This window comes from Lissotriton vulgaris, chromosome 2_1 (assembly GCF_964263255.1).
Source record: "Lissotriton vulgaris chromosome 2_1, aLisVul1.2, whole genome shotgun sequence".
NCBI lineage: Eukaryota > Metazoa > Chordata > Amphibia > Caudata > Salamandridae > Lissotriton > Lissotriton vulgaris.
Genome location: NC_141687.1, coordinates 344,096,795 through 344,123,682, shown reverse-complemented (window position 1 = coordinate 344,123,682; position 26,888 = coordinate 344,096,795). Strand labels below are relative to the sequence as shown.

The following is a 26,888-nucleotide window of genomic DNA, read 5'->3' as shown; positions in this document are numbered from 1 at the left end:
TACAGGTAGAGCGGACAACGGGGAGGCACGTGGGTCAGTGGGGAATCCACAGGCAGATACTGTATCTACCAGAAAAAGCGTTACCGAAGGTAAGTAACTTGTTCTTCTGATAGATACATCTGCCTTGTGGATTCCTCACCTTGTGAATAGAGTCCCACAGCAGTCCCCACTCCTGGAGGAGGGTGTCCACTCTGCTATACCAGAAAATCTTGGAGGACAGAGCGCGCAAAGTGGCCGTCCCTCCTCACCTCGGTATCTAAGATGTAGTTCTTCGCGAAAGTGTGGAGGGAGGCCCAAGTCGGGGCTCTGCAAATGTCCTCAACAGGAACACCTCTAGACAAAGCGGATGTTGCAGACTTTGCTCTAGTTGAATGTGCTCTGATACCCTTAGGAGGGCCCTTACCCGCCAGAGAGTAGCAAATCTTGACGCACAGGATTATCCATCTGGAAAGTGTGCGCTTGTGCACCGCTCTGCCCTTTTTGCAGCCAGCAAAACCCACGAAGAGCTGATCATCCATACGATAGTCTTTAGTCCTATCGAGATAGAAACTGACTGCTCTCTTAGGGTCCAAGCTATGAAGCCTCTCCTCCTCCTTGGAAGGGTGAGGGGGAGGATAGAAGGTAGGAAGGGTAATGGATTGTCCTAGATGGAAGGGAGTTACCACCTTAGGGAGAAAAGCAGCCCTGGTCCCGAGTACCATTCTTTCAGCATGTATAATCAAGAATGGGGGCTTGGAACTAAGAGCTTGAAGCTCACTTACCCACCTTGCTGAGGTAATTGCAACCAAGAAGACCGTTTTAAAAGATAAAAGCCTCATGGGACACTTGTGCAAGGGTTCGAAGGGAGAACCCATCAAATAGGTTAAAACAAGATTCAAATCCCAATTAGGAACAATAAAAGGAGTAGGAGGGAACTTATTAGTAAGACCCTTCAAAAATCTTAAAACCACCAGGAAACTTAAAAAGAGAGGGCTGACCCGGCAAACAGAGAAATGCCCATAAAGCAGAAAGATAACCCTTGACTGTGGCAACAGCAAAACCTTGCTGCGCCAGAGATAGAGCAAACTGTAAAATGTCTGACAATTGAGCCTTAAAAGGGTCAACAGCCCTCTCCCTACACCAAGAGACAAATTTAGACCACCTATAAGAACAGATGGACTTAGTGGAGTCACGCCTGGCAGAAAGAATGACATCCACCACATCGTGAGGGAGAGAAAAGGAATTCAAGTTGCCCCGTTAATCTCCAGGCATGAAGGTGTAATGTCTGGAGGTGGGGGTGTAGAACCTGCCCCTCCATTTGAGAGAGGAGGTCTGCCCTTAAAGGGAGACGGAGCGGCGGGTAAGAGCAGAGGTGGAGAAGATCCGTGTACCACACCCTTCTTGGCCAATTCGTGGCGATCAATATGATTTGGGCCCGGTCTTGGCGAATCTCCCTCAGACCCCGAGGAATCAAAGGTATGGGAGGAAACGCGTAAAAGAGTTGTGAGCCCCAACTCAACTGAAATCGTCCCCCAAGGCTCCTTGCATCGGAAACTGAAGACTGCAGAATGACGGGCAGTGAGAATTCTCGTGAGTGGCGAACAGATCCACTCGTGGAGTTCCCCACATCCGAAAGATGTAGCGAACTACCTCTGGATGGAGCCTCCACTCGTGATCGGGCGAGAACCGCCGACTGAGTCTGTCTGCACGTACGTTCAGAACTCCGGCCAGGTGATTTGCCATCAGACAAATCTGATGGTCCTGAACCCAAGACCAGAGTCTCAGAGCCTCTCTGCAGAGACACCACGACCCTACTCCTCCCTGTTTGTTGATATACCACATCACGGTCATATTATCCGTCACGACTTGAACTGACTGACCGCAAAGGGAAGGGAGGAAGGCCTTGAGCGCCAGACGTATTGCCCACAATTCTAGAAGGTTGATGTGAAGCAACCTTTCCTCAGGAGCCCAAAGACCCTCGACCTCCAGATCCCCCAGATGAGCACCCCACCCTGGAGTCGATGCATCCGTTATCACCGTGGCCACCGGAGGAGGTAGTTGAAAAGGCTTCCCTTGAGACAGATTGCCTTCCACGCTCCACCAAGACAGATCTGCCACAGTTTCTCTGGAGATCCTGACTGACTCTCTGAGATCTCCTTTGTGCTGATACCACTGCATGCGGAGACACCACTGGAGTGCCCTCATGTGCCAACGTGCATGGTTGACCAATAGAATGCAAGAAGCCATCAGACCGAGCCGGCGAAAAACCTTCAGGACTAGAACGACCGCTCCATTGCAAAACAAGGGAATAATTTCCTGTATGTGGCGAATCCTTTGAGGAGAAGGGAATGCACGACACATAGTTGTGTCCAGTACCGCACCTATGAACAGGTTGCGCTGGGAGGGCACCAGGTGAGATTTGGGTACATTTATTGAAAAACCCAACCTGTGTAAGAACTGAGTTGTCTCCTGCAGATGACTGAGCATTGTCTCTGGAGATTCCGCTTTGATCAGCCAATCGTCCAGGTACGGGAATACTGGAATCCCCGACCTTCTGAGATGTGCAGCCACCACAGCCATCACCTTGGTGAAAACTCGAGGCGCAGTAGTAAGCCCAAACGGAAGGACCGCAAATTGGTAGTGTTGCGATCCCACCGTAAAACAGAGATACTTTCTGTGCGACTTCAGAATGTGGATGTGAAAATACGCATCCTGCAAGTCGATCGACACCATCCAGTCTTCTTCCATCAGCGCTTGAAGAACCTGTGCAAGTGTGAGCATTTTGAACTTCTCCTGTTTGAGATAGAGGTTCAAAATCCTGAGGTCCAGGATTGGACGTAACCTGCCATCCTTCTTGGGGATCAGGAAATACCGGGAGTAGCAACCCTGACCCCTTTCCTGCTCTGGAACCATCTCTATCGCACCTTTTCTGAACAGTGCCAGGACTTCTTCCTGCAGGAGAAGCAGGTGGTCCTCCGAACAATAACCTTGGCAAGGAGGGTAATTGGGAGGGAACTCCTGAAAAGGAAGTGCATACCCATTTTCTACGAGATTGAGAACCCAAAGATCTGATGTAACAGATTCCCAATCCCGTAGAAAATGAGTAAGCCGACCCCCTACTGGACCCGCATGATCCAAGATTGGCGGATCTAGGGCTGCTTTGATGCTGCGGGTGGGGGATGATTGTTAGAGGAGGAAGTAGAGGAGGAGGAGGCTTGACGTCCACGAGCACGAATCTTTTGTCTACCTCTGTAAGACTTATACAATGGGTTCTGCTGTTCCTGCTGCTGGCCTTGTTTATAGGGACGAAAAGTGGATCTACCAAATCCCCTAAACTTCCTGGTGGTAGAGCCTCTAGCCTGCAGGCCCAAAGATCTTGCCGTCGCCCGGCTATCTTTGAACCTCTCCAATGCTACATCCGCCTTTTTTCCAAAGAGGCCAGTTCCGTCAAATGATAAGTCCATTAGAGTAGACTGTACATCTGCTGAAAATTCAGATGACTTAAGCCCTGTGGCTCTTCTCGTGGCAACAGTAGAGCCCATTTTCCTGGCCACAGAGTCCGTCGTGTCCATGCCACTCTGAATAACCTGGCGGGCCGCTGCCTGAGTATCTGAGACTACTTCATTGAAGTTCTTTCGATCTTCCTCCGGAAGCTTAGTTGAAAACTGTTTCACAGAGTCCATCAAAGCATGAATATATCTCCCCAGCAGGCAAGTAGCATTGGTAGATTTAAGAGCCATGCTACCCGAGGAGAAAATCTTTTTTGCAGACTGGTCCAATTTTTTAGAGTCTTTATCTGCTGGCACCTGTGGAAAAGAACCTGCAGACCTGTTGGAACAAGCGGCCTGCACAACCAGACTTTCCGGTGAAGGATGTGAAGACAGAAACTCAGGGTCACCAGGTGCCACCCTATAACGTCTTGCCACCGACCTGGACACCGCAGGAGCAGTCAATGGTCTCTTCCAGACCTCCATTATTGGCTCAGTCAAAGCCTCAGTGAATGGGAGTATAGGCTCTATAATAGAGGAAGGCGAATGCAAAACCTCAGTGAGCATGTTAGGCTTGAACTCAACGGTAGGTAAAGTCAGATTAAGCAGCTCCGCAGCCTTCTTAATGACGACATGGTAGAGTGCCACGTCCTTAGATGGTGCATCAGAAACTGAAGGCAAACCGCACTCAGGAGAGAGTTCAGGCCACTAGCACTACGTAGGTCCTCAAAACAGTCTCCTTGATCCAGAAGCTCTCCTTCCTCTAGTTCAGGATCTTCGTACTCCTTTTCCTCCATGAGGCGTTGAGCTCTGCGCCTCGACCACTCCAGACGAATCGAAGTCGTCGGATCCGGTGACGACACCGCCGGAGCCGGCGTCGAACGAGGAGCCGGGACAGCTGGAGGACGAGAATCTCGAACCGGCGTCGTACCATGGGACCAGCCAGTGCACCAGTGGGGTACATTGCCCTTGTATAAACGCCAAACATGGCATTAAGGAAATGCGAGGGGTCCTGTCCAGGACCAGGAAAGGGAGGGTACGAACCCATCGGCTGCTCCGAAGTAGGCTGCTCCGGCATCGGTTCTCCCTGGCCCTCTTGGTCCTCTGGGTTTTTCACCAGAGTCGGTGCCCGAGGAATCTCCTTGTCTTCTTCATGCGCTGAAGAATGACGCGAATCCGGATTCGGTTCTTGCTCCGGATCCGGGGAACCCTCACGAGATCGCCCAGGTGAAGGTGACACGAAGTCCTTGTGATGTTTACGAGAAGAAGACTTCCTCTTCGAGTCCGAAGACTCTTTGCCAGAGTGATGTCTTGAGCTATGCTTCCTCCTCTTGTGCTTCTTCTTTGAGGAGCCTGAAGCATGACCCGAAGCAGACTTCGATCTGGACCTCGACCTCAGTCTGGACCTCGACCTCTAAGCCGATCTCGACCTCGACTTCGATCGCGACTTCTGCTTTGACCTCGAACGTCTAGTTGTTGACCTCGAAGACTTTCCAGCTTCTTTTCCTTTCACCTTGGCCAGCAGAAGTTTCACCTCACGTTCTCGTAGAGCCTTTGCGTTCATCTTGAAGCAGGATCGGCAGCTCTTGACATCATGGTCTGCTCCAAGACACCACAAACAATCGTCTTGCGGATCGGTAATAGACATCATCCTGGCACCCGATCTGCACTGTTTGAACCCAGTCTTCCTCGACGACATCCTCGATGAACAGACACTCGACAGAGAAACAGTAACACAAAATAGCAACAAGTTACTATCTGAATCACGGAAGATCCCAGAAACCGTTAGCGTCGACGAAGCGGAAAAGAGGGAACTGATGTCATCACTCCGACGTAGGCCTAATAAGGAGTCGGTGACGTCAGACGGAGTCGCGCGCGATGCCGTGCTCCTATGACGTCGTCCACGCCGGCGTGCTACAAAGAATTTTCCGAAAGTTGCTGACGCAGGGGGATATTCACAAGGTGAGGAATCCACAGGCAGATGAATCTATCAGAAAATGGTTTCCTATGGAAGAAAGTTAGATTACCAGTAAACACGGTTATGATTACTTTTGCGGTTCAGTACTTGGCTAAAAGGTACAGTACTGGTGTCTCTCCTGATCACAGGTGAGTACTTCAAAATTCGTTATTCGGCTGATTGCAGATGTGTTTGGACCTGGGCCTCTTGGCAGGGTCATCCCTAAACTTTTTGCCTTCCTCCAATACTCTCTCTGACCTATTTTGTTTGGTTTAATGACTCTGGGCACTTTACCACTGCTGACCAGTGCTAAAGTGCATATGCTCTCCCTACTGAAAAGTGTACATGTGATTGATGTCCATGATTGGCTCATTGGATTTACTGTTAGTCCCTAGTAGAGTGCACCAGGAGTGCCAGGGCTTGTAAATGCCAATACTGCTAGTGGGCCTGCAGCGCTGGTTGCGCCACCCACAGAAGCAGCCTTAAAATGTGTCTAGGGTCTGCCATTGCAGAACCTGCGTGCAGTCTGGTACTGTCATGCTAGCTGGGCAAGTGCACCCACTTGCCAGCCCTTAAACCTTCCCTTAACTTCATATTAGTCACCCCTATGGTAGGCCCTAGGGCAGGGTGCATTGTAAGTGTAAGGTAGGACAAGCCCTGATGTGTGTGGCATGTCCTAGTAGTGAATTACAACCAAATTCGTTTTTCACTATTGTAAGGCTACCTGCTCCCTTTAGGCCAGAATGGGCTGCTGGAATTATTACACTCTATAATCCCAGCAGGCTCAGGGAACATGGTAGAAATTAATGTTTAGTATGCCTGAACTCAGAATAATAAAATACTTATTTTAGTAAAGTTTATTTTAATATCCTGGGTTTGCAAATGCTACTTTTAGAAAGTTAGCATTTGCTTGTCTAACCATTTCAGCCCGCCTCTGCTCTTGTGTGTATCTGACTGTCTGAGTGTGTGAGTGACAGGGCTGGGAGTTGACAGGTTGTGAATAGCAGGATGACACCTTAGTGGGTGGTGGGAGTTTCCCCTGAATGATGCATCAGGCTGTGCTCTGCCTCCACAATGCTGGCTCCGCCCTCCTGGGGAGCGACTGATGACTCAGCCTGCACCTGGCCCAGGAAGGACCGAAGCTTGTCAACAAAGTGCTCAGGCTGCCCCTGTCTTCACAATGCCGGCTCCGCCCCCCTGGGGAGCGGCTGATGTGCCTGCCCTCACACTGAATGCAGAAGCAAAAGTACCCACCACAAGTGCTCAGGGACTAAGAACAGTTATGCAAAGGCCCCCCTGGCCTGTAAGAACAAAAGAAACTGGGTATAAAAGTAGGAGCCCTGCTCCTTGTAAATTAGATCCTGTTTGCGCTACAGAAGAAACTCTGCCCGAAGAGAAGGACCTGGAAGGACAAGGAGGACTGCTGTCTCTGACCTGTGTCTGGTGCCTTGCTGCAGAAGGAGAGGAAAAGAAGAGACTACAAGAGACTTTTGCTTTTTGAACTTTGTGCCAAACTCTGCTGAAAGATCTCCAAGGGCTTGCCTGTGAACTTGCCCCCTGACCAGCGCCCCAGGAACAGTGGGCGCTACCCCTCTGAAGGAAGCTGCTGCTTGCGTGTGCTGTGTGTCTCTACAGCGCCGAGTGAAGGAGATTTGAGAGCGCTGTGCCCTCCGCCACGTTCTCTTACAATTTGTGCAGCTGTGTCCCTCCCCCGACCACCGTGACTGTGGCCTGATCGTGTGCCAGCTCCAAAGTGAAGACCAGCCCCACGCTGGTCTGAGCGCCGTGACTGTCCGCGCTGAGCCGCCCTAGCAAAGGAAAGGGAGGACCCGCCCGGTCCGAGCATCGCGGCCTGTGTGCCCCCGAGGTACAGGCTGCCCCGTAAAGACCGGCACTGCCAAGGTTGTGCCCCTCGCAACTCGGGCGCTGAGACCCCCTGGCCCCCGCAGCTTGGAAGTGACTCGCTGCCGGGCCTCGCCTGATCTGTGCACCCTCCACAGCCCCGCCTGCTGCAGCCTCTCCCCTTCGGAGAAAGAAGTGAACCTTTGTCAGGAGAGCCTGTGTCCTCATCGAGCACCGCCGCCTGCCCGGGAAGCAACGCGACGTGGGACAGCTCCCCTGGAAGCCGTCTGCTTCACAAGTGAAGGTACTGTGTTTTGTCATTGCGGTGCGAGCGTCCTGCAATCCGAGCTCGCACCGCGCCTCTGTGACCTCGGGCGCCCCGGGAGCCTCGCAGCGGCAGTCTGCACTCCAGCGCGAGCCGCCCCGGAGACAGAGGCTCACACTGCTCCTGGCCCCCGAGGCCCCACCTGACACTCCCTGTGGCCCGCGGCCCCCTCTCCTCAACTCGAGGCCCCGAAGGGGGGCTCATTGCCAAACACAGACCCGGCCGTGCTTTTCGCGACCCACGCGGGAAGCGTGAGCTTTGGCAGGCCGGGCCTGATTGTCTCCAAGGAAGCGAGCGGAGACCACAGGAAGCGCATAGAGGCGCTATAAAACACTGAACCTTGCTGAATCTGGGCAGAAGGCCCAAAAGATTGCTTATTGCTAGAAAGAACTGTGGCAACTTAACCCAAAGTAAACTGGAACCGCTACATAAAGTTTGAACCAAGACTGTATTTACAAGCCTGCTTGAAATTATATAAAGAAATATATTTTTACTACAAATACAGTTTGGTGTCATTGTGTGGTGGGTTGGTGGTGATGGTGTAATATTGCAAATGTTTAACCCTATGTGCCCCAGAGATTAGCCTAAGACTGCTTAAGCCACACTACCTAGAGGGGAAGCAGAGGTTGTCTTGAAGGTAACCCTCAGCCCTGACGAGGAAGAGAGAGTCCCTGCTTGTCGCCAGTGCTGCACTGCGCCAACTAGAGACTCCCCCTTCCTACAAGATGAATATTTTAAAGTTTCAAAACATTAAAAAGAAGAAGTTTTTTCGAGCCAAACCAGTCAATGTTATCCTATGGCAGGAAAGTGAGTCATCGGTTTTCAGGTGAGTTCTCAACTGGTGAAGTTAAGGTTCTGGGCATAGATTAAGGGGTCCCCCAGGGTCAGGTATGTACAGTTGGTACACTCTCAGTGGCACAGGGGCAGCCAGGTGTAGAGGTAGTTAGGCCCAATGTTATCAAATGAGAGGCAGGGGGCCTTCGGTTGGTGGCTGCTGTCTAGCAGGCCACGCGGCTGGCCTCCTGGTCACTTGCTCAGGGCAAATGGGGAAGTAGGATAAGGGTACAGGTTGCACTGCCAAGGGCACTCGGGCGGCTGGGTGCAGGATGCTTTTGAGCTGTCCGGCGCTCAAAGTTATTCAATGGAGATCTTGAAAAGGGAACAAAGGCTGCAGGCTTGGGGACAGAGGATCTTCTGGAGCGAACAACACTTTGAAGGGTAAGTTGGGATCTTGGAGGATAGGTAGGCACCCAGGAGTTGGGCACAGGGGGCCGCGGTGTGCCGGGTGCAGGCGTCTCTTTTGAGGTCAGGAAATCTTACCCCCTGCTGGTCGCGGTCGGAGGGGTTCTTTGTCCTGAGGCTGCAGGTATCGTCAGGGTCATCGAGGAGGGTCCTTGGGCACTGGATTCTAAGTCCGAATCGCTGGAGGGACGTCCTCTGGGTCTTGATTCACTCCAGCCCAGGCCAGGCTTGGCCGGTGCAGAGTGTGAAGGGTTCGTGGTTCCGGGCTGATGCCAGGGCTTGTTACTTGCTTTGAGCATTACCACTGCTCGTGGGAGACCCAGGTAGTCAGAGTCATAAGGCAGACCGGTACGCCGGGTTTGTTGAGGTTGCTGACCACTGGAGACGCTGGGGTTTAGCAGGAGCAGGTTCGAGGGTCGACAGGCCGGTAGGGCTGGGACCAAATACATTGGTGTATTCCTCTTTTTAGCAGCTGCACAGCAGGTCTTCTTGTTGCCCCAATAATGGAACTTTCATAGATTCCCATGCTTTGTATCATTCCCCGTCGTCAGCCTGGGAGCCTCGGTAAATAGAAAATACCATAGCAGTATGTACAAAAGAGAAAGAAAGGCCTAGGCCTCATCTCATTTTGTAGCATATCTACCTCTTTTTGTAAAAGAGACCAAAATTTTGCAACAACCAATCAGATTAGCCTCACCCCATTGAACCCTCATAAGAGAGCCTCAGAGCCTTAGATTTTCTACCGCACGTTGTGCTAAGGGCGTCTCCACTGAGCCTTGCTCTGATTGCTCTTCAACTTTTGTATTTCAACTGTATTCTCTTCAGGAAGCTGTTTCCCCCCTTTTTTTTTTCATCATCAGACATGGAAAAAAAAGAAAGGAAAAAAAAGGTGTTGGGTGAATGACCTTCATAAGATGGCATTTTGCCGGTATCTGGACCACAAGTTCTAGGTAAGATGAACATAAGGGTCCGTGAGGGCAGTCTTTTATCTTGTTCCAGAAGCTAAAATTTACAACAGATCCAGTCTCTAGTTTGACAGTGATGAGGCCTAGTCTGCTGTGTCTGTCTGCTGTGTCTTCGTGAAGATGTGAGAATGAATACGATCTCACCCGGTTTCTGGTGCGCAGATCACTCAAAACGCCTTCAAAAGAGCTCCAATCGGTCTGACAGGCGCAGTCCAACTAAATCTTCGCACTGAGGTGTGAAGGAGAGGATGGGACTTACATAGGAAATTCCTCAAAAAGCCTCTAAAAAGACCTCCCGGGGGTCTGACAGGCGCAGTCCACCTGAATCTCCTCACCGAGGTGTAAAGGAGATGAAGGGACTTAACAGGAGAAACTGGTGTGAGGAAGTCTAGCTGAAACCTTCTCTCTTCCTCGACACCGTCGCGTAGGATGGCGCTGTCGACTGCGGCACCATTGACGTCCGCGTCGATGGCAGTGTCGACGATGGCAGTGTCGACGATGGCAGTGTCGACGATGGCAGTGTCGACGATGGCAGTGTCGACGATGGCAGTGTCGACGATGGCAGTGTCGACGATGGCAGTGTCGACGATGGCAGTGTCGACGATGGCGCAGTGTCGACGATGGCGCAGTGTAGACGATGGCGCAGTGTAGACGATGGCGCAGTGTCGACGATGGCGCAGTGTCGACGATGGCGCAGTGTCGACGATGGCGCAGTGTAGACGATGGCGCAGTGTCGACGATGGCGCAGTGTCGACGATGGCGCAGTGTCGACGATGGCGCAGTGTCGACGATGGCGCAGTGTCGACGATGATGCAGTGTCGACGACGAGGGCAGTGTCGACGACGAGGGCAGTGTCGACGACGAGGGCAGTGTCGACGACGAGGGCAGTGTCGACGACGAGGGCAGTGTCGACGACGAGGGCAGCGTCGACGACGTGGCAGTGTCGACGACGGCAGCGTCGACGACGTGGCAGTGTCGACGACGGTGGCAGTGTCGACGACAGCGTCGATGACGGTGGCAGTGTCGACGGTGGCAGTGTCAACAGCGTCGACGGCAGTGTGGACGACACTGTCTACGGTGATGGCAGTGTAGACGACACTGTCTACGGTGATGGCAGTGTAGACGACACTGTCTACGGTGATGGCAGTGTAGACGACACTGTCTACGGTGATGGCAGTGTAGACAACGATGTCTACATAGTCTACAACAACTGTCAACGACATCGTCGACGGATATATTAAAAAAAAAAAAACTTCAGTGGCATCAACATCTCAAAGGCAGGGAGAACAACCTGTGACAGAAGGGCATAATGTAGTTAGAGTGCCAGATGATGATGATGATGATTCATCTGATGAGGACCAGAATGAGGAACATATACAAAATCCTGATGCAGAATGGGACGATTATATTATCCCAGATCCGGCTTCCCCATCCCCGGATCTTGTGCATTCGCCTCCAGCGGACATAAGAGGCTTCCATAATCTTATAATCTTATGGAAAGAGCATATAAAAGATTTGGCCTTTCTGTTCCTGTGGTACAATCAGACTGTTTTCTCTATGATTTTAAAGAACCTTTCAAGAAATCCATTTGTTCCATTCCCATAGTGGAGCATGTTTGGAATGAAGGCAAGAAGGTGATGCAGTCTCCAGCTACTGTAACTCTGCTTCTACCGTGACTGGAGATAAAATATAAGGCACTGGAGGACAGTATGGCCTGTCTTATCGGTCAACCTAGACCAGACTCCGTTATTTCTCAGGTGGCCCTAAGAAAAGCAAACCTGACCACTCCCAGACAGAGAGGGCAGGCGGTATGCAAGAGGTTTTCCTCTATGTCTAGCCTCCTTGTTAGGGCCTCGAACGCACTAGCAATTTTGGGATGACATGATCGCCAAATGTGGTGCGATCTCTCTCCTTTCATTGATCTGCTTCCAGTGAGTGCCAAAGCGGAAGTGAGAAAGATTCTGGAAAAAGGGATTCTGGAAAAAGGTGAACGATCTTCATCTGAGAGGATAGATTGTTCAATGGACATTGCTACAACGGCTTTTCGTGCCTTGGCAGGTTCAGCGGTCCTGAGGCGTCAAGGTTGGCTGAGATGTACCCGGTTTTGCCCAGAGGTGCAAAATAAAATTCTGGATCTGCCCTTCGATGGAGATATGCTTTCTTTTTTCTTCTTTTTTTTCTTTATTTAGTTTTTATTTCAACAATCCGCCGAACAATGAGCAAGATACATAACAGAGTCCCAGAAAGAAAAATAGAAAGAAAGATCACAGTAACAAAAAAATCACATGATATATAATACTTCCTAGAGAGCAAATGACATCACATAAAATAAACAAGTCATATTAAATCCATTTAGATATCGGATCCCATATTTTTTGTCCTTGTTTCCTTTTTTAGTCCCTTTAAGTTTATACATTGCCATTTCTAATTGATATATAGAGAGCAATTTAAGTTGCCATTGATGAAAGACTGGGGGCTCAATATCAATCCACCGAGAGGTAATACAAAAACGAAAGACTGACATGCAAATAAACAAAAAGGCTTCTACAGCTGTAAATCTAATTCCGATGTGGTCCGTTTGAATGCCTAAAATAGCTAATTCAGGAGTTAAATTTACAACAATCCCTAAACTATTATTTATAAAAGATTCTATGTCATCAATAAAACGGGAAAGTTTCATACATTTGAAAAACATGTGAATAGAATCGGCACCAATCTCATCACATCGGTTACATCTATCTCTATTGCCTGCTTTCCATTTCGCTATTTTAATAGGGGAATAATAAAGGTCAAAGATTGACATATAGTGTTGACTTTGAAGTGAGCCATTAAAAAGAATCTTAATTGATAATTCGATCGATCTTCCTATATCAACATTCTCGAGTTAGAGTTTCCTTCGCCGTTTGCTCTCTACTAGCAAAAGATCATCTTCAATTTGATTAATAGCAGTAACAAGCCTATTTTTTTTACTTTACTGCTAATTTCTAGAATAGAATTTTCACTCATACAGCTATGATCTATAAGGCCTTTAGGTTCTAAAAAGCTCCGTATCTGAAGGTATTTAAAAAAGTCATTTTTGGATAAACCATATCTAGTTTGGAGATCAGAGAATAAGGCAAATTGAGTGTCTTGGTATAAGTCTCCTAGTACGTAAATTCCAGAATACCACCATCTTTTAATAGTTAGGTCATGGAAAACTGCTGGTAACATATGATTGTTTTGAACAGGAGAATAATAATGGATTTAATTTAAACATACTATTTTTTTCTTTATTTGCCGCCAGACGGCAAATGCCGCTATTACAATTTTAAATTTCGTTTTTTAATAATAACTGGGTTCTATGATTTTTACTAAATATTGGGTTACTTCTTCACCTAGCAGTAATTTGTAGACTGACGGATATACTGATTCTTCAGTGATGACATCCCTAAAAAGTAATATACCCAAATGTCTTAAAAAGATAAGCCAATAATACAACCGGAAATTAGGGACTCCCCAACCGGCTTTTATTCTTGGCAAAGTACACCATTTTAAGGCGCGCCTGGAACGGTGATAGCACCAGAGGAACCTAGATACCATTCTATCTATTTTGGTAAAATAAAAAGAAGAAAATAAGAGGTATTGTTCGAAATAAATATAAAAACTTTGGAAAGATTAGCATTTTGATAATATTGACACGGCCATAAAGAGAGAAGTGTAGATTATTTAACCTTTCTAGAACCTTATTTGAAGATTTTAAGACGAGCTCAACATTCAGACGTATAATATCCTCAATCCTAGAGGATATAGTTATCCCAAGATATTGGGCTTCTGGAACAAAAGCTATTTCATTAGGTCGTCCCCATTCAGAGTGAATCAATTGAGTTTTGCTTATGTTTAATTTGTAGCCGGAAAGTGCTCCAAATTCTTCGGCTAAACAAATTATTTTTGGAAGTGCCCTTCTTATATCTGTGGTCGTAATAGCGACATCGTCTGCATAGGCGAATACTTTGAAATGGTTCTTACAGATTATTACAGGAGTAATGTCAGCTGAGATAGATAATTTAAGGAGCTATGCTGTTTTGCAAGCATATAGATTATGCTTTACAAGACATTAAAAAAGATACCGAGACAGCAAGATCTTTCAGCGCACTTCAATATCGAAAAGTACTTTTCCGGGGTGAAAGAGGAGAAGGTTTCTCGAAGTATAGGGGAGGTTATCAACATCGCTAGTCCTCCTATTCACAATCCTCTCAATCATTCAAGCCTCAGTACTCTCAAAGTCAAAATCAATCGGTGTCTTTCTCTTGCCATTCTTCAAGAGGTGGAACAAGGACGTCAAGGGAGAGATACTTCTAAACGCCAATAGCGGCTTCCTGGCTCTGCCTACTGGTCCTTCACCCCTTGTAACACCGATTGGGGGGCAGGATTACACATTTTCTCGATTGTTGGCAGTTCATAACAGATCGGTGGGTCCTGAATATCGTTCAATTTGGCCATACACTAGAACTCCAAAACCTTCCACCTCTCGGAGCTCCTCGCGCCACAGAATCAAAACACCTGCATCTTCTCCGTCTCGAAGTTTGTCAACTGCTCACCAAGGGAACGATAGAACCAGTGCCACTTTCTCAAAGAGGAAGAGGGTTCTATTCCAAGTTTTTCCTCATCCACAAGACGGAAGAGAAGTGACGCCCAATCTTTGATCTGAGGAAGCTCAACACCTGTCTCATAAAACTCTCTTTTCAAATGGTCTCTCTTCAAGACGTCTTATGTCTTCTAAATCCAGGGGATTAAATGGCGACTCTGGATCTCCAGGACGCATATTTCCATGTTCCAATCCACCCAGCTCACACAAAATATTTATGCTTCACAGTAACCAAGAGCCACTTTCAGTTCAAAGTACTGCTGTTCAGGCTCAGATTTGCTCCTCGGATATTCACAAGGGTGTTGGCCCCGGTAGCAGCATTCCTAAGGAAACAATCGCTGAAAGTTTTCCCTTACCTAGACGATTGGGTGATAAAAGCTCCGTCTTCTCAAACATCCAGAAGGGGAGTCGAAAGTTACATCCAACTTTTCAATCACCTGGGTCTGCATCTCAACAAGGAAAAATCACTCTTTATTCCATCCAGTAGGGTCAAGTTCCTGGGCTCCATTCTGGATACAAGAAGCTGCAAGGTTTTTTCCTTCGGAAGAAAGACAGAAAAAGCTAATGTTCTCTGTCAACCATTTACAAAAGAGACGATCCCTGTCAGTTCGTCTATACAAGTCTTTTCTAGGATCGATCTCATCTTGCATACCATTAGTTCCGCATTTCAGACTGCGAATGCGCCCCTTGCAAGAACAGCTGAACATGCGAGAGCGCCAAGATAAAGGCCACTCCTCTCATGAGAAGAGCAGCAGGCTGGTGGGCTATCAAGGAGGACATCTCGAGAGGTCTCTCTTTCAGAATGGCTCAATCCCCTCTGATTTTAACCACAGACACCTTTATGGAAGGGAGGGGCGCTGTCTTACAGGACCTCCAAGTGAGCAGTCACTGGGACGCAGAAGAGCGTTTTCTTCATGTCAGTCTTTTAGATCTCATAGCGATTCGCATAGCCTTGCAGGCTTTCAGGCCGAAAGTTCAAGACGCAACCACGCAAGTCAGGACGGACAACACAACTGCCATGCGTTACATAACCAAGCAGGGAGGTACGAGGTCTCATCTGCTCTCGATAGAAGCCCAGGTAATATGGTAATGGGCAATTCGCCACAATGTCGTTCTTTCAGCTGGACATCTACCAGGCACTCAACACAACAGCAGTACCTTGACTCGTCTGAAATCGGCCGGTCACGAGTGGGAATTCGATCAAGACATTGTGGAGGAAGTGTTTCAACGCTGGGGAATGCCAACAATAGACCTGTTTGCAACTCCAGAAAACAGGCAATGTCGACTCTGTGCAAGCAGGGATAACCATCGAGTGTCGCTGGGGAATGCTCTTTCGATGTCTTGGTTAGGCGCATTTGTTTACACCTTTCCTCCAAATCCCCTAATCCCACGGCTTCTCAGGAAAATAAAGATGGAACCTTGCAGGATGATCTTAATAGCACCAGCGTGGCCTCACCAATTCTGATTCACACAACTTCTCCTGCTTTCTCAGGTCCATCCATTTCACCTATGTCCCATTCCATCTCTATTAAAAATGTCCCAGGGACAGGTGGTACATCCAGATCCTAGTTCTCTCCATTTGATGGTCTGGCTCCTGAGCACAGAGAGTTCCACAGCTTAGATATCCCTCAGGAATGTTGGGAGATATTAACTCGTGCACCAAGTACAAACAAAACCTATTGTGCTAAATGGAAGTGGTTCTGCTTGTGGTGTCATCGTGAACACATCCATCCATTCTCGTCAGCTCCTCATCAAATACTGCCTTACATTCTATCACTGGGTAAATCAGGCTTTTTCTTATTCTTCCATCAAAGTACATCTGGCAGCTATTTCAAGATTCAGAAGAACAGCTTCTGGTCCTTCTCTCTGGTCTGCTAGAATTATCAAACAGTTCCTGAAAGGTCTTTTCAGGGTTTTTCCTCCAGTGCGGCCACCACCACCAGCTTGGAATCTCAATCTGGTTCTGGCTCATCTCATGAGACCTCTGTTCGAGCCTATACACAGGGTGGACTTGAAATTTTTGTCTTGGAAATTAGCTCTCCTTTAAGCCCTCACTTCAGCTAGGAGGGTAGGAGAATTGCAAACTCTATCCATTTTAGAACCTTTTCTACAGTTGAAAAAGGACACAGTGTTTTTAAGGACCAATCCAAAATTTAGTCCAAAGGTCCCTTCGGATTTCCATTTGAACGACCCAGCGGTTCTAAAGTCATTCTTCCCTCGACCAACATCCCCTGCTGGAAGGTCTCTACATTCTTTAGATGTCCAGAGAAGTCTCAAATTTTATCTTGAAAGCACAAAGGATTTGAAGAAATCATCTCAACTTTTTGTGGCTTTTAGTGCACCTCGAAAAGGTCTTACTCTCTCAAAACAAGGAATCACACGCTGAATTTCAAGTGCAATTCATTATTGCCACCAAGCGGCAGGAAAGCCGCTGGAGAGACCTGTACGAGCTCACTCCACAAGATCAGTTTCATCTTCGGCAGCTCTCTTCGCTGGAGTCCCTATAAAAGACATTTGTAGGGCAGCTACATGGAGCAGTGCCCATACATTCACAAAGCATTAATGCCTGGAATTTTTCATAAGGAGCGAAGCGGCAGTAGGACAAGCAGTCCTGAGGAATCTTTTCCAATGAGAGAAGAGCTTTCCCTTCTATCCCTCCTTCCTATGATTGCACATCTTGTATCACATAATGTTTCAGCTATTTTGTCACAAGGTATATGATTGTCATATGATGACGGTTATACAGAGATATTGTAATACTCATGTAGCAAAATGTGCACTGGTGACTTACTGCTAGCTACTCTGATACAAAGCATGGGAATCTATGAAAGTTCCAATACTGGGGCAAGAAAACAAGTTACTTACCTGTAACTTTGGTTCCCCAGTATTGGTAACTTTCATAGATTCCCATGCGCCCACCCTCCTGCCCTGGGAAATCTCAGCCTTCAGCAAAAGTGGTTACTGATACACAACGGCTGCGAAAATCTGAGGCTCTGAGGCTCTCTCATGAGGGTTCTATGGGGTGAGGCTAATCTGATTGGTTGTTGCAAAATATTGGTCTCTTTTACAAAAAGAGGTAGATATGCTACAAAATTAGATGAGACCTAGGCCTTTCTTTCTCCTTTGTTCATACTGCTATGGTACTTTCTATTTACAGAGGCTCCCAGGATGACGACGGGGAATGATGCAAAGCATGGTAATCTATGAAAGTTACCAATACTGGGGAACCAAAGTTACAGGTAAGTAACTTGTTTTCTTCCTTGTTCTTCTTTCTTGTTTCGGAATCTGGATCTGTGGAAGAAGGTTCAGGGTGCCTCTAAATACTAAATTTAGGGGCGTTACAGGTAGGGCAAGGGCAGGGACCAATGGGTCCCTGTCCTGGGGTTGGTACACCCCCTAGCCTGCTCCTCTCCTGTGGGAGGGGGCAGGAGCCTAGCTGTGAATGGGCAGGGCTCCCCATCTTCAAGATGGCCGGAGCCCGGGGTCATGCATCATCTCACCTCTCCCACCTGAGGGGTGGAGTTGGCACAGGCTGGCACCCCCACCCCCTTTCTGACGTAGGGTTTCTCGCTAGTCTTCCCGCCAGAGTGGGGGTCAGAACTGGTGGGGGCCAGTTGCTGGTCTGGAGAAGCTCACAACGGTGGAATGCCTTTGAAGCTTCCCCTGCCCATCCTGGGGGAGGAGGCTTGGCACCTAGTCCCAGGATGAGCATTGTTGCAGGCTCAGGAGAGCGGGAGCTCTCCACCCAGGGGTCCAGCAACATGTCTGCTGTTTGGCAGCCTCTCAGACAAGACGTGGATTGTACGTTAGGTTTCAGAGGGCATCTCTGAGATGCCCTCTGTAGTGCATTTTACATTAAATCACACACTGGCATCAGTGTGGGTTTAATGTGCTGAGAAGTTTGATATCAAACTTGCCAGCCTTCAGTGTAGCCATTATGGTGCTGTGGAGTTCATAATGACAACCTCCCAGCACCATATACTCTTAATGGCATCACTGCACTTATAGTGCCCAGGATTGGCCCTGGGTACTGTAGTGGCACAGGGCTCATGCACCTGTGCCCACACCACTGGCATAGGGCACCCAGCTAGGGGGGTGGCTGATGTATGCCAGGGCAGTGGGTCTGTGGGTATGGGCACACAGGGATGTGTGTCATGTCGACTCTTTGTTTAGTTCTGCACCAGGACACCCAGCCTGCAAAGGCAGTGTATGTTTGTGTCAGGGTACAGGGCCCCTAAGGTTGACACAATAAGTGCTGCAGCCCTTAGGAGTCTTCTCTGGTCACAATGCCCTGGGTACCTAGGGTACCATTTACTAGGGACTGACATGTGGCTAGAGATGCCATTTGGGTTTAGGCTTTAGTACAGTTTTTGAGAAAGGAACACAGGCCCTGGGTCCCTGATTGGCAGGGAACCAGGGCACACCAAGGAAAAGTGCATCAGGTATCAAGCAAAAAGTGAGGGGGTACTGCAACAGAAACTCACTTTCTCACAATCTGTTCTTGGCATGTAGAGCTGCATAATCACACATGCCCAGCCTCCTCCCCGGCTACCTTTATCCTTTCCAGTATTATCTTATTTACATACAGCATACATGGGCATCTTTTCTGTTTCTCACAAAACTCCATCATTTCCCTAACTGGCGAGAAAACCTATCTGAAAATGGATCCGATGCCCATGCGCACTATGGTCCAAAGGATGAGTCCCCTATCTCGTGACTTCCAAAAACTTTTTCAGGACAACAACAAAGTGCAAACATCCGGGCCCCACACCAGATGGCGATCTATGCACTGTGTGTGAATATGCAGCTCTACATGCCAAGAACAGATGCATACTGGTAAGTAGCATTTTCCTTTCAGTTCGTTTGCAAGACTTGGTTTGAGGTGTGTTAACCCATGCGGCTCACTTTAAGTGATTTAAGAACAATAGCTCTCTCAACAGAATGTGTTGTCCAATTAAGCCATCCAATTGAACTTCATGACATGCTGTAATCGGACAACATAAGGCAGTATGTGCCTATCTGTTTCTGGATTGTTGGGAACCTTTTTTTGTGCTGACCCTTGCTTTGGCTAGGACGTGAAAAAATGAAAGGGATAGTGATGTCATTAAGATATGCTTTGGAATCTTTACTGTGAATGTTCTGTTGATTCCTGAAGCATGGGGGTTCTACATGTGGCAGTTGTGTTGTGCTGGCACAGGGAAGTCACGCTCAGGCTGGTTGAATAAAGACTTTCTGATTGGAACCAAACCCTGTCTGGACAACGCAGTCCAACATTTTGGTGACAAGTTGCCAGCCCATTCAGCCTACCATGTGATATTGTACCTGCGGAGGTGTGCTCATCTGCCTTTATTTAGACACTCTTAATGCTGGAAGAAGTGAAGAGTGGAGACTGCAGAGCTTAGCATTTTAAGGACCTAACCACCGTGAGGTGCTCCTCGGGTACCTTGGCGACAAGTTTGTTTTATTGTGAGTGTGCAACAGGCCTGAGCTTAATTAGTGCCATGATTGCGGTTGTGTGCACATGGAATTAGAATGGCACTGCTTGCTCCGTATATGCGCGGATAACATTCTAAAAGCCTGCGTTGTTGACCAGTTTCTGACGTAGGTGTGTTCTGGTGCTGATAAACACATGAGGATCTCACTGTGGAACTCCTACGTCCGCTTTAGCTGGTTATGCTCTGGCTGGTGGGTGGGAGCATTTTCCTTGTTTTGGAAGAGTGTAACAGTGGATTTGTTGACTTGTGAACATAAAGGAAGGACTCCGCATTGTCAATGGGCTGTAAAAACAAAGAGCAGACTTTTGAGTAACTAGTCAATGTACTGTTAAAGTAAAGGTCTCTCTATGCATGTTAAGAGTTTTGCTTTCTGTTTTGGTTCTTATGCTCTGTGTGTGGGGGCATCAGTGCATCCTTTGCTCTGGAGGAGTGAACTAGGGAAGCTCTGTTTGACAGTGATCACACTGAAAAACTACTCATGACATCTGTGGTACAGTGATGATTTAGTTTTTTCCCCCGTTATCATATAGGCAAAGAGTTTTAACATCAACTCGATCGTCACAATGGAACCAGTTGTGGTTATTACTCCCTGCGCCACTTCTTTCTCATCAAAGGCCTCTGTCCATCCAATGGTTAGATTGGAATTACATATTTGATAAATTCTTGTGGGCGCTTTCTTGACCAAAATGTTTGTCCTGAGTGGAAGAAAGCCATCTTACGGAGCTCTTTAGCATTAGAGGGCCAACACATATTTACATTTCTTCCTGAATTATTTGATCAGAATGGGCAAAGAATTCCAAATGGTATATGGCAAGGCCAAATTGAGACTGGGGTGTAGGTTTACCAAGGAATAAAATATACTAATGTCTAGACACAAATTTTGTACCCAACCAAATGGAAACAGATGGTTTGTTGAAAGAAGTGTGCCGAATTGCTGTTGAGAGAGTACATAGAGAGTACTGTGGTTTCATCGGTCAGGCATTTTGTCAAAATCTTGGACAAGTTATCTTTGAATGGAAAGAACGTTTGGATGAGGGTGATAGATTTCTTTCCGCTGAGAGTTTGTGGAGGAGAATTATACAGCTAGCCCATGAGGGTCCTTTCTGTCAGTCTGTGAGTCAAATTATTTTTGGGTGGCTAAGGATTGCTGCATATGCTCGGTGTGCAAGGAGAGCTAGAAAATACTTCAAAGTTGTCTTCACAGTCTGGTATAATATTCAGAATCTAGGAGAAGCATGGCATAGTGTTTGATTGGACTTAATTGGTCCATTAGCTGGGGTGAGTAAAGAGTTGAGATTTACCATGGTTTTGGTGGATGATTTTCAAAGTGGGTGGAAGTCAAGTTTGTGTGAAATCTCCACAAAAACACAATATCTGTGCTTGAAAAGATTTTCAGGGTTGAAGGGCTTTCCCAATACCCTGATCACTGATAGTGGTACAAAACTCACATCTGATGAAATAAATATTTGAGTGGCAGTGGCATAAAGCATTGTCGCACAGCCTTGTACAACCCTCAAACTTATGGTATTGCTGAAAGGGCAAACCATATGGTGAAAGGGGCTATCCAATTGGCTGTTCAGGTTGGCTCTAAGGTACGCAGTGCTGCTTATGGTATGAACGTATTGTACCACTGTAAATAGTGTCTCACTAATTTCTCAGTTAGTGATTAAGAGAGGTTGGAAACATATAACCAAACTGGTACCAAGTTGGTTGGAGGAATGTGACGTTTAGTGTGCATTCACTGATCGTCAGGTTCCAGTGCCACCCACAATTGAAGTTGGCGATGGGGTTAAAATTAAGGATAGCCGTATGAGGAGCGGTCTCGTAGTTTAGAGTGTTGTTTAAAGTCAAGGAGGTGCATGTGGTGCTGAAAAATAGAGACATGCGGAACAGGCGCAGAGTAGCTCTTAATTAAAAAGGTGGTGTGTGAAGTGAATGGTGAAGAAAGTGGTTGCAGTGGGTTTATGTTGACGGGAGATGGGGAGTTGGAACGTAGATCAAGTAGTGCCTCACAGAGCGTTGTGGAAGTGGAAAGAAGGCTTCCTGAAAGTGATGTCGGAGTCATAAGGAGTTATGTGACAGGAAAGGAAGAAGTAATTGTGGGTCATTTAAGGAAAGCGCGGAGACCCCCTATGAATCTGAAGGGTTAGGTGCAATTTAAACGTTTTTTTCTCTTACCATTGCATTGGAGAATCCCCTGGAGTTCCTAAATTCAATTTTTTTAATGTTATATATAACTTTTTATACATTATTTAAAACTTATCTTTTTATTTATTTCCGATGTGTGTTATTTTAATGGTGAACTGGGGGATTGAAGGGTAGGGATATGTTGTGTTTTAAGACATACTTTGGTATCTTTGCTGTGAATGTTCTGTTGTTGATTCCTGAAGCATGGAGGTTCTTACCTGTGGCAGTTTTGAGTAGTGGCTAGCACAGGGAAGTCTTGCTCTTACAGGTTAAATAAAGACCTTCTTGATTGGAATCTCACACATTCTGCTGTCTGCAGTGCCAAAGGGTGTAGCATATTCACTGGAGTGCCTGAAAACCGGGAGAAAGAGAGAACAGAAACAGCAGAGGAGAGCAGGTTGGACCAAACTCAGTTCTGATTACTGGACAGGAACTGGTTAATGCCTGTATAATCAGAACCCGAACAACAATTCAAATAAAGTGCAATAAACAATAAGAGGAACATAGGAAAGCACTGAGCAGAAGTAATGGTAATGACTAAGATTTGAAACATGGAATGCAAGATAGGCAGATATGAGGAGTAAGGGTTGGTCTATTGCAGAGAGAAAAGGGGAACACTGGAATAGAGGGCAAGGAATCTACAAAGCAAATAACAGGACTGGAAGTTTACAGACAGAACAAAGTAGCTACATCCGAATGGGCAACAGAAGAAAGTGCACTGGAATTCAATACAAGGGTTCTGCATACAAACATGAAAAGGACTAAATGTATAATTACAAAAGAAGCAACTACCCTGAAATGTCGGATAAAGATTTCTGCAATACTCGAGGAACAGGACCGGGAGCAGAGAAGTAATAGCATCAAGCAATTGGAAACAGAGGATATAGAGTAGCAGGATCGGTACAAATGTATCTTTAAACCACACAGCAGCTAGCAATGGGCTTTAAAGCCAAGCAGCAAGTCAGTCCGGATTCCTCCAAAGTTTCATAATAATGAGAACTCTGAACTTTCAGCTTACTTGGAAGATCGTGCTAGTAGCTGCAGGAATACAGTAACAGGGGGAACCAAGTGAAAGCAATTAAAGAGATGTTAGGTATCCAAGCTCCAACTCGAGAGGGAAGGCTGCACTGGGACTTGGAGAGAAGACAAAATAAGCCAGAAGGCCCAGTTAAGGAAACCGGAAAACGAGGAATGGGGTGCCGGTTGGAGATGTGAGAGAATGCACATAACTATGACTCAATTAATTGCTACGGGCTTTGGAACCACAATAACACAAATTACTCCAGCTCCATGATATGAGCTTGGCAATGAGTGACAACAGAAATAACTAGTGGTACCAAGTCCATAATGCATCAGGATGCTGAAGTAGGAATCAGGACTGGAGTGAAAAGTGGAGCAGGGTTTGTGGTGTGCCAGTGTGGATTCTGTAGTAATTTATTGTGAAGATCGGATCCCTACAAGGTCCTTGTGAGGACCACTTGATTGGCAGGATTGTAGACTCCTGGTAGTTGTAGAAGCACAATATTGTTGATTAGCCTGGCAAAAGCCAATTCCATGCTTATTTAGTATAATACGTAGTGTAGCTCTATGGATTTAACTTAACCCATGAGTCTGCACTGTTTAACAGCTTTTATCTGTTCCCTTCTCTAGGATACTGATCATGGTGTGGGTCGGACCGGAACTGTCAACAGTGTTGGAAGTAACCAGTCCATTCCCAGCATGTCAATTAGTGCCAGCAGCCAAAGCAGTAGTGTAAATAGTCTCCCTGATGCCTCTGATGACAAGAGTGAGCTGGAACTGATGGAAGGGGACCACACAGTGATGTCAAACAGTTCTGTCATCCATTTAAAACCTGTGAGTATTGTTGGATTTTCTGAAAGCACAGCAGTAGCACAACTATTAGGTGTATTATCATGGGACCACAACAAAGCCTTTCTTTTCACAAGTCCAGCGTTTCACCATTATGTTTTAGTTCCTACGCCTAAATTGCATTTAATTGATTTGTTTTTTTAGCTCAAGAGGCACGAATGGCAGGTTTCTGCAGCATGTGAAGATTAGTAGCTGTTCAGTTGTGTGTTGAGAAACGTTTCTCACACATTGCATTTCTGGGGATTGAAATGGGACAAAATAATAAAAACAAATATTGGGTCCGTAGTCCATCATGCCTCGCTCTGGCAATTGTTCCTTTGTTCAAGCCTGTTCAAGAATAAACGTAGAAACTCAGATCACTACTAGGGCTGTTGATATCCTGTTTTTTAAAGGGCTTATTTCATCATTTTGGATTTTCCATCTTCACTGTTGCATTTGAAGTGATTTCCCTCAGTTTTTAGGTCAAACCTAGAGTCCGCATGCGCTGCTCTGCGAGACTTGTTGTACTGGAGTATGGAAAATAAGCCCAGCCCAATCTCCACCCATATTAGTCATTGGTTTGTGATTGTCCCTCTTTAATGCTGGCTTCTGATTCGTAAATAGTTTAGTAAAAAGTTAGTCCCTCCTTGTCTTCATCTGTAACCTCCCATAACGACTGACCCTTTTGCTTCGGTTGTTATTAAACGGTACGTGTAGGCTGTAAGCACTGTTTTCTTTATTGAGTTTATCTTACTGCAGGCACGTCATGCTTTGCTTATGTTCAGCGCACAGTGCGCGCTTGTTGTATGACACCAGTATGGAAGCCAAAATGCAGACGACTTTTGAAACAAAGGTCTTTTCACAAAACTGGCATTAGTACACCAGTTTATTTTCTGAAAATCATTTTCTCAATGTGCAATAAAGTGCCCTTGTAAATTCCGTAAGTGTGAATGCCATTAAACCGCGTTATGTAATTCTGAAAACCATTTTAACGCCATATATTGAAAATGCCCAATAAAGTTCTTTCAAACCATTATGTTTAAAAAATAACATTTTGCTTACTTTTGTAAGAGATTGAACTGTCCAAATATGGAGCAGCCAGGCTTCAAACTCCGCTCATTGGTGCTCAGTGCAATGTGTATCTCGTTCGCGGCTGTTCCACAGGAGGTTGCAGTGCCTCATGTATGCTTTACAAAAATATAATCTGCGCATGTTCTGATACGTTTGCTGTGATTGTGACAACCACTCGTCCACTTTTGTATGTCTGGTGCATACTTTCTGCAAGAAAACTGAAGTATTCCAGTTACTGCTGGTGATTCATTGACAGCTTCATCTTCTTAGACATCCTTTGGTCTGTAAAGCATCCCCGTGAATCGTGATTCAGAATGAGCATATGTTCCAAATCCTTGCATACACACAACCAAATAGAAGCATGTCTTTCGTTAGGGCACAGCACTGAGATAAATTTTGCACGTCACATCCCGCAGTAGTTGCATACAACATACCTGGCAGCAGGCACAATACGCAGCAGGTTCTGAGTTTCTGCTGCAAAGCCTACCTAAAACCTGATTTTACCTTTAAATGATCCGGATTGGAGACTAAGGTGTGACAGTGTATGTATAGTGTGCACTGCTGCTAGACAGGAATTCTCAGCTGAAGGGGAATGTTGCCGGCATGTCTGTGGTTGTGTTTGTTTAAGGACGGAGAGTTCAATAAACCATCAGCCATGTGAGCTCTGAGAAAATATCTTTTTATGGAGGCAAGCCACAACTTTCAAGTTTTAATCCTTTGGTTTTTGTCAGCATTCAGATCTAGATTATCTGACTGTGACAGAGCGCATGCACTTCTTTATCTTAAATGCAAGTGAAACAAGAAAGAACTGCGATAGGGTAGTAAGTAACTGCACTTCATATTTGCATATCTAGCGTTGGCTCTGACCCTCCTAGATGTGTGCCATAGTCCGAGTCCACCGCATATGTGGTGAAAATTACAGGCGTCCTATTCAACATGTCGGTAAAAAGACGGGTGTACTAAAGACCCCGTCATAATGCTGGTTTCGTTAAAATGACATTGCGTTCCAAAAGGTATACAGGAAAGGTTGTTTCTCATCCAGGGGATACTCATCAATAGTCCTATGAATAATCCCTGCCCAATCCTGGTTGCAAAGTTTCAAAACGGGCACCGACTCCGTGGGATGAAGATCAAAGAATGTTTATTCCAAAACGACCAGCCGCGTTTCGTCGGATAAGTCCGCCTTGTTGACTACACCTGTGTATGTATATATATATATATATATATATATATATATATATATATCTCTACTTCCTCCACGTTCAGTACGAACAAGGAAACAGCACTCACAGGGGGGCGGGTTTATCGGTGCCAACGTTTTTATATTAGCAACCCATCGCAGACAAGACGCGTTTCGGCGCTTAGCCTTTGTCAATCGCAACATAGAGCGCGCCGCCATTCTTTTTAAAGAGCATTGCTTCAATCACAGTGTGGTAAAACATTAACATAGAAAGAAGACTATACAATTGCAGTTTTAGCCGCCATAGTGGAAAGTGCAATTCCAACGTGAAAAAAGAAAGTATATACAATCGAAAGTCACGGTCTTCAATTAAGATTGTAGAGGTAAAATACAACCCTACTATTGCCTATTACAGCAATTTTTTACACATATTGCCCTGGATGGGCTTAATTCTAAGCGTTGTAAATCTCGCCCACCGATGGGCATATCATTGTAATAACACACCTAATTATATCCAATGCAATATATTGTATCTCAGTTCAACAAGCAAAAATTCATTATGAAGTACACAAAAACCAAATCATTCTAACATTTGAACAATAAATTGACATACAGTTAATCAATAAATCATGAATCTATAAAAGATCCTGCCTAGCTATTTAATACCCCAGATGTACCGCTAATT

General features: G+C 46.4%; 1 protein-coding gene across 2 annotated transcripts in view; it reads left to right on the top strand.

Moving 5' to 3' along the window:
• Window positions 1-26,888, top strand: part of TAOK1 (TAO kinase 1) — a 1,246,355-nt gene that overhangs the window by 713,458 nt on the left and 506,009 nt on the right. For both annotated transcript variants that reach the window (XM_086955104.1, XM_086955103.1), the window contains exon 12: window positions 23,755-23,958. In XM_086955104.1, the coding sequence (XP_086811230.1) occupies window positions 23,755-23,958 (204 nt within the window). The remainder of the gene's footprint in view (window positions 1-23,754; window positions 23,959-26,888) is intronic.